This window comes from Varroa jacobsoni, unplaced genomic scaffold, assembly GCF_002532875.2.
Source record: "Varroa jacobsoni isolate VJ856 unplaced genomic scaffold, vjacob_1.0 scaffold_1123, whole genome shotgun sequence".
NCBI classification, from domain to species: Eukaryota; Metazoa; Arthropoda; class Arachnida; order Mesostigmata; family Varroidae; genus Varroa; species Varroa jacobsoni.
The window spans coordinates 165,194-178,018 of record NW_019214025.1 but is presented as its reverse complement, the minus strand read 5'-3'; the positions used below and the strand labels follow the sequence as shown (position 1 = coordinate 178,018).

Here is a 12,825-nt window from a genome sequence, read left to right as displayed (position 1 = left end):
ATATAAGTACTGAGTCATTAGGTATAAACAGAAGAATGAGTAAATCACCACTCGAACGCACTTTATAATTATCGCTAACTAATCAGCACACAAGGTTCGTCCAGTGAAATATATTTATAAGCTGACCTTTCTCTCCGTTTAGTTCCCAAAATGTTTTTGTGCTGGTCATCCGCTGACCCGGTCTTGCTGTTATTTTGTGTTTGTTATCATTGGCATTATCGTTTCGTTTCAGTAACTTCACGGATATGGTAATATGCAGCTGCTTTCTAATCCATCGGCTTTTTTCTAGTTAAGATAGCTAACCCAACCAAGACATCTATCTACCTGCTATTAGTGTTAATAATACATTTTATCTAATAATAGTCACTCGCTAAACCCATGCTTTAAGATACGCACTCGTTGTCAAGGGGATAAAGTAGCGCGTCGTTCGTTAGTAGACGTATTCTGCCTTGCAGAGGGTCCAAGGGCTAAAATCGGGAAAATGGGTTTTTTCGTATGCGGAATGAGTAATAAGGCGAACTTTTTCCGGTTTCTTTCTTTTTCATTAAATGTACTATGTATACCTAATTCGAGTGTTAAGGATAAGTTAAGTTCGACAAATTTTGCCTTTCTGATCATGTTACTTAGTCAGCGCAACAGCGTGCGCTGGGATTGATTTTCTTTTGCACAGAGAATTAAGCATTTGTTTATGCCTTCTGTATATTTGTGGGAAATGTCTGGTATACTGGTATCGCAAATTTACTCGAAAAAAGAATCTCTCAAACGCAGAAGGCGTCAGGGAAGCTCCGTATATATACATAACCTCAAGATCGAAGAAGAGAATACGTTTAGGCCATTTCGCCCGCAAGTATTTTATTCATAGATAGGACAATGGTGTTACAAAGCTGTTGTTACTGCTGTGCGATCCAATAGCACATTGTTGGAACGCCAAAAAAACTACTAAGTGTCGTAACTCGGATTGGCTTCGTTAGTGTCGGCGAGGCACCGCTGGCGCCACTCAGTGACTGAAGTGGTAAATACATCGCGCACGGGTAGGCAGGAGCATGGGTCGCCATTCTCGGCGGAAGCTAATCGAAGTTCTATATCGGTCGCGCTAAAGCGGAGGTAGTGTCCTGTACAATGAACAGCAATACGATCAGTACAGGTTTTGGTGATGATCATCCATGACACTTTGGTGTCGATTGGTGACGCCGTATCATCGAACTTTTCGTGTTTGTCTGAATTGAATTATCTGAGAAGGGATGGGCAGGATTGCCTGCTTTGTAGTGGGCGCGGTTAGGTTCGGGACGCACATTTCTATCGATCCATTGATTGATTAGCGTGCACCGCTTTATCCCTATGTAATGTCAACTAGATGGTGTACGTGTGCATGTGAGTGTATGTGTGAAGTTTGTATATTTGTATATATACTTATAACTTATCATAAGTGTATCTTATAGCAATAATTGTGGTCTTCGTTATGAAAACCCACAGCTTCATCGTATGCCCACATACACGGACATACAACTACCCTTTGGGAGCCGCAGATTTGGGAACCGCTAAGATCCTCCGAGGTGGACGTGCTGTGGACAGACACCGTGTCCCGCGTCCCGATTCTATTCTTATAGATTTTAAGGTTGCTGCAACTGTCTCACGAAAAAAAAATAGCCGGCTTTAAATATATATCAGACTGGTTTGTTTTTCTTTAACATCTAAACGACACGCAACAAGATCGAATGTGGGATGATGTAAACGGTACTGGTGATGGTGTTACTATTATGCTGCATTGAGTCACCCACTCACCCAGCTTAGGCCCCTGTGCTCTTTTCTCCCCTCTGAGGTGTCGGTTTCCATAAATCTTGTCTACGCGTGATGGTGCCCAACCCATAATAAAATTACAATATATCGCTATTTTCTTCCCCTAGTGCACAGCTCTGTGTAATGTCTCTCTATCCAGATCTGTGCGCATTCCTCGTATCCTTTGTTATATCAGTTGTAGTTGCCATCTGGTACGTATTAATTAGCATACTTTTTTCAGCAAGTGCCATTATAGGGTATATATATATATATATATATATATATATATATATATGTGGATGCATATAGAACTTACTGTTATTGCACTGAACATATTACACGATCTGTGTGTAGTAACGAGCTGGCCCTCGTATTTCAGGAAACCGTGTTCGCTTCTGTCTCGATACGAGGTTTGGTAGTTGTTAGTGATTCTTGCATAAATGATTCGTGTCCATTTCATTATCTCCCTTGTCAATATCGGTCCTATCTTGCGCTTGCATGCTTTATCGAGTCTGCTTATTTTTCTCGTTATCACAGCGTAGTCTCCGAGTGACGACGATGTCAGGGGGGTTCTCCCACATATTAGGAGCGTGGCAGCACCCGAAGCGAAGTATCTAAAGCTATCTCTTCAATTGTGCTTTATACCAATTGTATAGTTGAAGTATGCAGCTTCTTCCTCGGTTTTTAATAGCGCCGGTGCCACCGCGCTCACGGTAACTAATCTACAGCGAACAAATCAATGGGTTACCTCAGTGCGAGGTTTGACATCTATTTGGATCGCAATTTGAAATTCTATCGATTTTTCCTTTGCTTCTCGTTGGAACGATAATATAAGTAGAGAACTATTAAAAATTGTACTAGTGGTATTAGAACAATACGAATTTGCCGATCGCGGTGCGTAGATGAAAGGCGAGGCGGGGGTCTGATTTTACAAACGTATACTCGTAGCTGATATGTTCTTGAAGTAGGCAAAACATAAAAACGCTTAACTGTGTTTATAATGTTGATGTGGGGAAGAGCAGTGCCAAGACAGCTCGAGGGGCAATTGATGTCTGGCACAGCAGGACATTTATAGCCTTTTGAGGGCAACCGATGACTTCGGGTAGGCTAGAGACGTTGGAGAAACACTACGTATGACAAAAAAACACGTCTGCAATAAGCTTTACCAGCAACCAGATGGCTTACAGAGTTCATACCGCCAACTCAACGCGGAAATCAATGGACGAAAATAACAATAGGAAAAATAAATAAGTAACATATTTGAAACGCTTTCAAGAATATGCATACACGTATATAATCCACAATTAAAACCGTGTAGAATAAACGGTGCGATAAAAGGAAGAGGCTATAAGAAGAAATGTGATCTTGAAAAGCCCGTTATCACCAAATAGCAGCAATGGCTCACAATACATAAGCTGGAAAGCTGGAAGTGAAACGTGTGCACCTGTGCTTCAACGGAAGTTATATATATATATATATATATATATATATATGCGTAAAGAGAAACTATATATTATATATATGTATAGTTTCTCTTTTAAATATCAGCAATGAGCCTGCACATTAACGAACAAAGCATAAAACCTTTGGATAGTAGTTATAAAGTAGTCATTCATGCCTGTCAGATTGCATTACTATACTTAATGTAGTTAATAATTTGTAAAAGGATGTGCAGATAAATGTACATATAAGGTTTGTATATATTAATGTTATGCGAGTTGAAGATAACGCTTCTAAGACATGCACAGTGACGATGAAATTTCAAGCTTCAGTCGTATCCCCAAGTCTTGTCGGCATAGCCAAGCAACCCATAATTGTTAATCGAGCCCTCGGCTCAGCGAACGATGAGGCTTTTTTTTTTTCTATTCTGGCTTATGCCATTCGCAACGGAGAAAACTAGAGGCGAGAGGGAATACCGACATATGGGTCATAGCGGGGCTTGCCTGGAAAAAACATTGCACCTAATATTTATGTTACATAAAGGGGAGCTGATGCACATTTAATTATTAGAAAAATCGTCAACTCGTTAACAGCGTTAGAGTGCCGTGTGGCTTTGACGTTTGATGCACGCGGGCACAAACAAGCATTTTTGCGCTTACCCCGTAAGCGTCAAGACCGCTATTTTGTTTATATAAGTATAGCCACAAGATGGTGCAACGAGCTTCACCGTTGTCCTGAAATAGTCCTAGTTAAGTGGCTACACATGATAATCGCAGCGATCGCGGCGCCTATGGATATAGCGTCAAGGAATCAACACTTACCGATGACGCACGAACTCGCCACGAAAAGATATAAATAAGCTTGTGCTTCAAACGAATCGGCTCGCTTGACTGAGTGAAGCGATTCACTCGGACGGCAAAGCTCGCAATGGCTATGTAGTGAGTATTGCAAGATGTAAAGGCGAAATACTTGGCAATGTAGTGCATAGACTCATGAATGGTGCCGTTAGCGTCGAGAATTCTGCTGCAGATAGACGGACCTAATAAGCTGAACATTTCAGTCTTTCTTCACTGACGTTTTTCCCTTTGCGGCTCTCCGACTCGCTACATTGCAATATAACTGTCCTCATTTTTCTGCGCCCACCGGACGTCCCCATACGCTAGTCTAAATGAATCAAACTATCAAAAAATTTGCACTCGTCGTTCGTGTCGAATAGATGCATCTGTGATTTTCGTGCCTTTCAAATCGTTCATGGCATCTATCAGCTAGTATCATCGAACACGTCCTCTGCTGCTTCGCGTGAAACTCGTCAACGGTGATTTAGCATTGGCTTGAATTAACCAACTAGTGCATGCTAATGTGGGCTGAGTCTATCGCCCACAATCAGCGGTTGACCCATGCCCTCGCTTGATGGGTGGTGTTCTGCTGACGTGAAAGGCTACGGCGAGTCGAAGGAGGCTGCAGCGGCCACGGCGGCAGTGACCGCCTATTGGATAATGCACGATGATGACTGCTGAAAGTAACACAGAGAAAGGCAATGGGAAATAAAACACAAGAAAAACAACGCAGACCGACAAAAAAATAGAAAGCCGCCGCCACTCCCCCACCCAAAGAAAGAAACACAAGAAGGACAGATAAATAACAGAAAAAAACGGACAAAGGACAAGTACGAAAGGGGACGCTGTTAGGAGAAGGTCACCAAATTCAAAATACTTTCCTTACCCAGTAGCTATTATGCACAAAGCTGTGCGGCGCCAATTCTATACGGCGCACCGTCCTAACGAAGATCTCCGCCGTTTGAGTAACAATAACAACAATCGTGAAACAAGAAATGATCATAATGGTGATAAGAACAACCACTAATGTGGATCTAAATAGCAAACAAAATACAGTATATCGATCACCTTGAAACTATTTGTATCCGCAGATAATAAGAAATAAATCCACAGTAAGTATACGTTCAAAATAACTGTAATGTAATGTTACTTAACGCTGATAGGTTAAAGTTTCAATCCATCTGAATCCTTAACCGATGATGCTAAGCAGAGGTTCGCTTGTGCACAGAGACATGATCATGACAGAGAACAACATCTATTACTATACGCATCATAAAGTAGGTTTATCCGAGCAAGCTTGGGAACAACTCGAGGTTATGATCAAGCGAGCTTTAAGTACGGGGTGGCATTTCGAAATCATGCAAGAATAGCGTAGGCGACTTGTGGTATCGATAGGTAATATTTTTGCGTGACGTCTACCTCTTCCACTAATGCTATTCATCACCTTGTCGGATCTAGATTGGTACTCCGGCACGGATGGTTCTGCACGAGCATGATAAAATTACGGGTCCCTTCAATCGGTTCAGTTGACCCGTTCAGTTTTCTGGCTCTGTGAGCTGACACAATGACGTGCAGTTACAAAATGGCCGACTAATCCGAGCGGGAGACAGACTGACTACGTGCGTCAACATGCAAACAGGGCCGAGCATCCCTCGGCGACGACGAGAGAGAATAGGATGCCTAGCACATTTGCTCGATAGGCTGAATGCACTCGCTACGACTACCATTCTACGCTTCTGCTTACCATATGCTGGCTTTCTCGCGTTCTTTCCCATTCGGCAGTTATTGAGCAACGCGTCGCATCGATAGACAGCTGCTCCCTGATACGGTCGCAATTCGCTCACTCTCTCGGTCTTAGCACAGTTTACTTCTAATGATTACCCTAGTATTATCTAGCGTTAATAAACATACAATCTCGAAAGGATAGCGGGGCAAGATCTATGAAATGGCACTCGACTATCGTCGGATCTCGTTCGCGCTCCTGCTGCTGTATGTGGCGCCACTATCGCTAACGTGAGCTCACACATAATCAATGGTTAGCCAACGAACCTCTGTACAGGTTGGTAATTCAGCTGACACGTAACGTAGCAAGCTCTACATACAGTAAGGTTGTCGTACTGGAACAAGGCTGTCTAGGCTTTATAGCAGCACGAAATCGGGAACAGGAAGCGATATATCTTTCATCATATTATAACAGGTGTTTGTCAACAATTGTGTGTACATCCGCGACACGTTAGTCTATAATAGTATTCGTAGTCCATACACATGCCCAGTAAACACCTATAGATATGTACGCTCGCGTACAAGGAGCGTTCCAATGCTGTTTACGGTTGGTTTAATGAACATTCTAGCAAAGCATTAATTTACAGACACGTAGATATATAAAATATTCATGCAACAATAGCAGATACGCAAACGTCTGCTGACTTGTGTCTGTTTTGAGAAGCGTAAGTGTCCCTTATCATTGAAAATATGTCCGAACGAATCGACAGCACGCTTGAGCTGCTTCGGGCATATTTTTCATGACGAATGTATGTGACGCTGCAGATTGTGTCTGAGCGCCACCGGTCTAATGCCTCGAACATTTTCTGGCCTATGTGGCCTGTTAGGTTAAAGCAGAGCAATTGGGTGGAATTGCATTTTGAAATCACACAAACCAGGTAGCGAATGATGAGCCGTTATTTGTCTTTAACCTCACACCTAGAATTTGTATATAAGTAATTATTTTCTACCCATTCGACTGGCAGGCTAAGAGTTGATCTCTTTTTAGAAGACGTAATAATCTGCACTAGAAACTGGGATAATATCTCACAGATAAACTCCTATATTTATCAGGTCATGAACTATTATAGCCACACCCTTAGTGTACGTTCTGGCTGGAACCCAAACTCTTGAGTGAAATCTTCTTCCTTTTCTCGTTGCTAAACTATTGATGTGAAGGTCATTTTTCTATAAGTGATAAACTTGTTCCATACCTAAGTACAGTGAAGTTCAAGCTCCAACTATGAACAATGCACACCATGACAACAGCGAGACCAGATAATGTGGGAGAAATTCCTTTGGACTTATCGAACTGAAGTGGCTGCTTCGAGTTCTTTTTTTAACAATGGTGCTGTTTCAACGCTAAGGTCCTATCTATCCTCGGCGTTCACTAAAGGAAAAATCGATCCCCGTTGATGTATACCTTTGCGTTTGCCTCTCGTCCCGTTTTGCCAGCCGCATCGCTCCCCGTACCTCCATTTTTGGTTTTCTTTGAACCGTTTTTCAGTCCTACATCTTTGCCGTCCGCGCAGATTACCGAGGCCTACATGTGCAATTGCATAAAAAAAGGCAGAACAAGCATTTTGTTAGGGAGGATAACATCGACAGGAAGACCGATCGAAGATCAATATACTCATCAGTAACTAAAGCATTTCAAGAAAGGCACCTTAAACTCTACATATATATCTACAAGGAAACGATAATCCTGCCACCGAATTATTACGGCATTAGTGAAACTGTTATAGCTGCATAAATAATTCACAGAGTTTTGAAGCTCTTACTATAATTCCTATTTTAGAATCTAAGATACGTTCGGATTTTCAAATTTTCGTCAAAAACTATTCTAAGAATACTGGGTTATTTTTACTGTAAATAAATCAAACTATAGTTTTCAAGCATAGCCAAAGTCTGTAAATAGTTGCTATTTACCTATATTTACCTATATTTTAATAAACCTTACACTATTGTTATGCAGGACTTTATGCAAGTGATCCCATTCAAACGTAAGAGGTTATCGGGATAAAGTTCTAGCCTTAACTTCCCATCAAGCTGTAAACTCCAATTCTTTCTTCTTAAAGAGACAAAGTCTCTTTAGAGACCTAAAAGCAGGTTTGAAGAACTGCAAGCATCTTTTTGCTTCTAAATGCCAAAAACCACTATCTCGAACGTGCATCGTCTACAGCCATACATGCTGACACTTCGAAACGTGTTTGACTAAATGCAGATCCAGCTATGGCAGCTTATGACAAATAGATCTGATAGATTTCAGAGTCGAATAGTTGGGTCTAACAAAAACAATCCAGATCAGGTATCCAGGATGTCCAACACGAAATGTGTGGTTGAGCTCGTTGAAACTGTTGCCAATCTAATTTAACCATGTTCATTTCAAGTACTTCCATTTATTTTGATAGTAGAACGCACTGCTTTACTGAACGATGATTCATTCATTTTTTTGCCCACATCTGTTAAACGATAGTTGATACGCTCTCTCAGTCTCAGAGTGAAGTTACAATGTACCTATTTTACCAATATGTATACTACTCAATATGCTCAGAGGTGTTAGTTCAAATGTAAATTCTATATACTGGCATAGTTCTGTAATTGCTGTTTTCAAGCGGCCCTTGTTGGCCCAGAGAACTGACACAGTAGCATATCCGGATTTGTTCATGTACAATGACCCACGTTGGCATCTACCCAGATTGTTTCAAATTGTTTTCTCTCCATCATTTAATGGGTGTTTAGAATTTTCGTCAATAGATGCCCAAATAAATATTTGCCACAGTCAACTTACCGCGCTAATGTTGGCATTTTCATCATCTACGTCGGACTCAACGTCCGAATCAATGTACCGAAGAGTCGCGAACGCAGTTGAGTCGTCCAAATTTAGGTAATGCCGAGATAATCGTTTCTCCGCTGAAAGCACCGGGACATTTTGTTGGTCAATATTTTTTTGCCAAGTACAACCATTGAGATGAATGGTCTACGGATAAAAAAATCCAATCTGAGGAGTTCTAATCTAAGAGCTCTACGGCTCGCTAAGAAAAGCACACACGATATACGGATTTCCGTAACTTATATAGCTAGCATATTATTATAGATAGTATATTATGCAAGGGTTTCGGAGGATAGCGAATATAGGCCCAACTGTACTACTTAGGTATTCAGTTAGTCGTGCCAAGACCTCAACGGCTTTTGCCATTTTGCTATCCTAATGGCCTCTCCCTGGCAGAACATAATTTTGTGCTAGCAAGCGAAAAAGCTAGTATGAAGCGTCAGCGTCGGCAGAAGCCCACAGGCTTTGCCAGGGAGTTTAGGCTACAGCTGCGTACTCTCTAAGCTAGATATATAATTCCTAATTTTATAAAGACTTGTCAAACCTGTACTGACATACTTGAATGAAACCCCTTAAAATCTGCTCAGTAAATCGGACGGCGTCATGATATAGACCACGCGATACGACAAAAGTAGCACTTGGAGCCGTTTTTCCCAGTAACTTCTGTCCACTAGCTAGTACTAGTTCAGGGCCACCTGTTGGCGCTTTATACGGGCATATAGATGTCTATAACCGTTGTAAAGAATACTATAGAACTGGAAACATATACATATGGCAGCAGTATTGACATAGAGGACGACAAAGACCGTTAAATGCACGCATATGGTACTTTTTCTAACGCCGCTATATATTGCACAGCAGATATAGCAACCATACATCACAGTATTATAATTATCATTATCTGGATAAATTTGTATTGCAAAATATTGTGACCACAACTAATTATCAGTTCAAAATAAGTACCATCATTTTCGTCAGCGTAGAGATCGGCGTAGCTGAGTGCCCTCTTGTAGCGCCTCCGTAGGCGAGCTAGCGTGAGCTCTGTTGCTTGAACGGCCGCTGAGATGGGTGAGTCACCCATTCGGTTGCCCTGACTATCTTCAAGACCGGGCACGACAAGCACGAGTGTGTGACACCCACCGCACGATACCTTCCAATGGTAAATATATGACACATTCTCATTACGAGGTCAGAGGAAAAGCCATAAAACAACATGGTGAACAATTCCGTCTGAACAAGACGTATTGATCAAACTACAGACAAATAAATACACACAAAAATACTACGTTCGCAAAAATGCAGTATCTAATATCGAGCAGGAAGGATAATTCTTGATGCTTGTCAGTATTCAATGAACTTATCTCGTCTATATAATCTGATCCAAGTTCCTATAGTTGCAATTTTAATAGTATTACAATCAGTTATCTGATATTGTTATATTCTGACATAAATCTGAAATATTTATGACACTTCGAAGCATCGCGTATCACCCAGTCAATGAGCTAATCTTGTTCAGGCCACAGGCAAACGTGGCTAACCTTTTGAGCCTGATTCACTAACCTGTTGCACCTGAAACAGTGATAGAATGTCAACCAACATTGGACTGAATTTGTCACTGCCCATTTCGCCATCTTCCAAAGCCAGTTTTCCATGTCTACCCTCTCCGCACGTGAAAAGCTGCCGACCATCGCTTAGAAACGCTGTGTGATTCTGACCCGCAGACACTCGAGCCATACGAACCCCTGTGGGCACCTGTACCAAATGAGGCCTACCAGCATGGGTGATTCGCGACCCAAGACCAAGTTGACCGTGGGAACCTGTAGGTAGTAAGGCAGTTGAGATAATACAACAAATGACTTGGAAGTTACTGAACCAGCTATGTATTTAGAAGGTAGCGTAGCAGACTCATTGCTATTGTACTATTATTAGCATGCGTATGCTATAGTGTCTAATAATTGGGGATATATAATAAATTGTAAATAAATAAAAAAAAATAACGTCAGCGATGGAAATTCTATTTTCGGCGTGTGTTTGTTAATATCTTGAGATACTTAGTTAGGGTTGCTAATATAGCAAGCGTACACGTTCGTGGATTTCTTTGAAGCAACATAATAGGCATATATGGAAGAAAGCTAGATACGTTTGATACTGTTGTCCGATAAAAAAAATAATCGATCCAATCATCGAATTTGAGGGAACAAGGGCATGAAGTCACACTTACCATCTCCAAATGAGTATGCCCGCCCGTCGCTGGTCAGCGCAACGGTGTGTGATCCTCCACAGGCTACTGAAGTAACAGTTCCTTGAATGTCCGGCACCTTCGATGGCTTCCGGCATCTCCGTGGCGCTAGATTTGTTCCTAGTTTACCGTGCTCACTCTCGCCTGTCAAAGGCAAATTACGAATAACACTTTGTGCATATATAATTTTTTATTCCATACGCCTACTGTCCTCCTCCAGTAGGGGCAAAACATTACCGTTACTAAAGGCCATATATCAGACCACTTTTGCCCCTTCAGAAATGAATTAAACTTTATTTATTCATTTTTGCTGGTAGTAGTCAAAAACTAACATCAACGATATGATATTTCTATATCAAAAAGATTAATTATGCGAGCCTTTAAGAGATTTGCCAAACAAATACAAATGGTACCAAGAGGGAATGAATGCTATGATATCTATCACGATTTCCCCCGCATCTGGACCATCTTCACGTATCGTCAGGCTCGTGGAGACCTGGTTTTCTATAGAGATTATTGCAGAACCTATGCACAGCAAAGCGTGTAACAGTATGTCTGTTTAGCTGGCTTGTCCCCTTGCACTCGTTGGTTTTCCTTGCATCCAAAGCACAAATGTGCCCATAAATCTCTCCGAATTTTTTGGTCCCAGTTCCTAAAGTTCGTCTGCCGGGGGCTCAGAGTGACAACGTAGGCCTTCGGACAGCAGGGACGAATCGATTAGTTCCAGTGCTCTTTTAAGGAAAAAGGCTCTGACATGCTTGAGATGCTCCACCGTAAAATCTGTTTAAATGACATTCTCATCAGAACTTCCTCGAGGAATCGACTGCAATGGACAAAGCTGCATGTTTCGGTGACGGGCACAGTCAACCTTCTGCTATTTGCGGGGAAGAGCTGCCTCTTCCTTTAAACTTCATCGTCTTAGTCTTGATCAGGTTGACGGTCTCTCAAATCGGTGACTGCCGCGTAGAGCTGGACCTGCGACGTGTTAAACCCGTGAAGTTTTCTGCATGCAAGATGACTTCGACTAGTTTTGTCAGCTCTTTTTTTCATAGGAGAGGCCCTTCAGCAAGATCAAGAATAAAAGTTGGCTTAGATGGTATTTCTGAATCGGGCAAATCGTCTATGTGATGGCCACTTCGCCGTCCATGGTTATTCCGTTTTCCTGTAGAATTACAGTGAAAAGGTTGGGCACATTCTTAGGGGCATCTGGCTCGGCCAGCATGAGCGTAACCTCTTCTCTGGTCCAAAGTTGTTTTGGAGTCGACAAACATCGCGCGTAGCACAGTATGCGACGTAGCCAGTGCTTTCTTAAAGTCGAATATCTAGATCTTGCACGCCGTTTCTGTGGGGCGTCCTCTCCAGAACTCTAACTCCGTTAAAACCCCGTGTACGTTTGTCAAGTAGACACTCAGTCTTCTAATTAACAAGCCGGTGAGCAACTTACTTATAACAACTTTCTTTGTTTTTCGCTTTCCTTCGCTATTCCCCGCTATGATAACGGCACGGTTAGAACGTCATTTTTTTAGCGACAACCAGCAACATAGCGTTTCTCCACTGCATTTACTAAATAGTGCATTTGCGATGCAGACTTTATGTGAATCGGCAATTTACCTGTAGCATAAACTTCTAAGGGTAGTTCCACACCCTTTATGTAACCCCAAACAAGCATATGGTACAGGCTATACGAAATCGCATCCATCCTAGCAACAATATCAATATGGCGATAAAAAACGCAGGAGCGACGATTTCGCATCAAAGATATTTTCACTGGTTTAATCAAGGCAATACACAACAACGAATACCTCAGCGCGAGAGAAAGACTTTCTCTGAGTGGATACATCTGCATGAACTTATGCAGCCCCTGTAGCCCCTTTAGAGGTGTTCTTTTCTCTCTTGTATGATATTCTACGTTTGTAACCATTGTTAGCAACATTTCTGGT

General features: G+C 41.8%; 1 protein-coding gene across 4 annotated transcripts in view; it reads right to left on the bottom strand.

The window, feature by feature from the left end:
• Positions 1 to 822: 822 nt before the first annotated feature.
• The window catches only part of LOC111266872 (X-linked retinitis pigmentosa GTPase regulator), a 55,976-nt gene continuing 43,973 nt past the window's right edge, over positions 823 to 12,825 (bottom strand). For 2 of the 4 annotated variants that reach the window (XM_086971102.1, XM_086971101.1), the window contains 6 exons: positions 10,868 to 11,029; positions 10,207 to 10,463; positions 9,610 to 9,796; positions 8,605 to 8,726; positions 7,237 to 7,356; positions 823 to 4,729 (listed from right to left, as the gene is read on the bottom strand). In XM_086971102.1, coding sequence (XP_086827228.1) covers positions 4,703 to 4,729; positions 7,237 to 7,356; positions 8,605 to 8,726; positions 9,610 to 9,796; positions 10,207 to 10,463; positions 10,868 to 11,029 — 875 coding nt within the window. In that variant the 3' untranslated portion in view covers positions 823 to 4,702. The remainder of the gene's footprint in view (positions 4,730 to 7,236; positions 7,357 to 8,604; positions 8,727 to 9,609; positions 9,797 to 10,206; positions 10,464 to 10,867; positions 11,030 to 12,825) is intronic. The other 2 variants (XR_015313575.1, XM_086971103.1) reach the window with 2 other exon arrangements.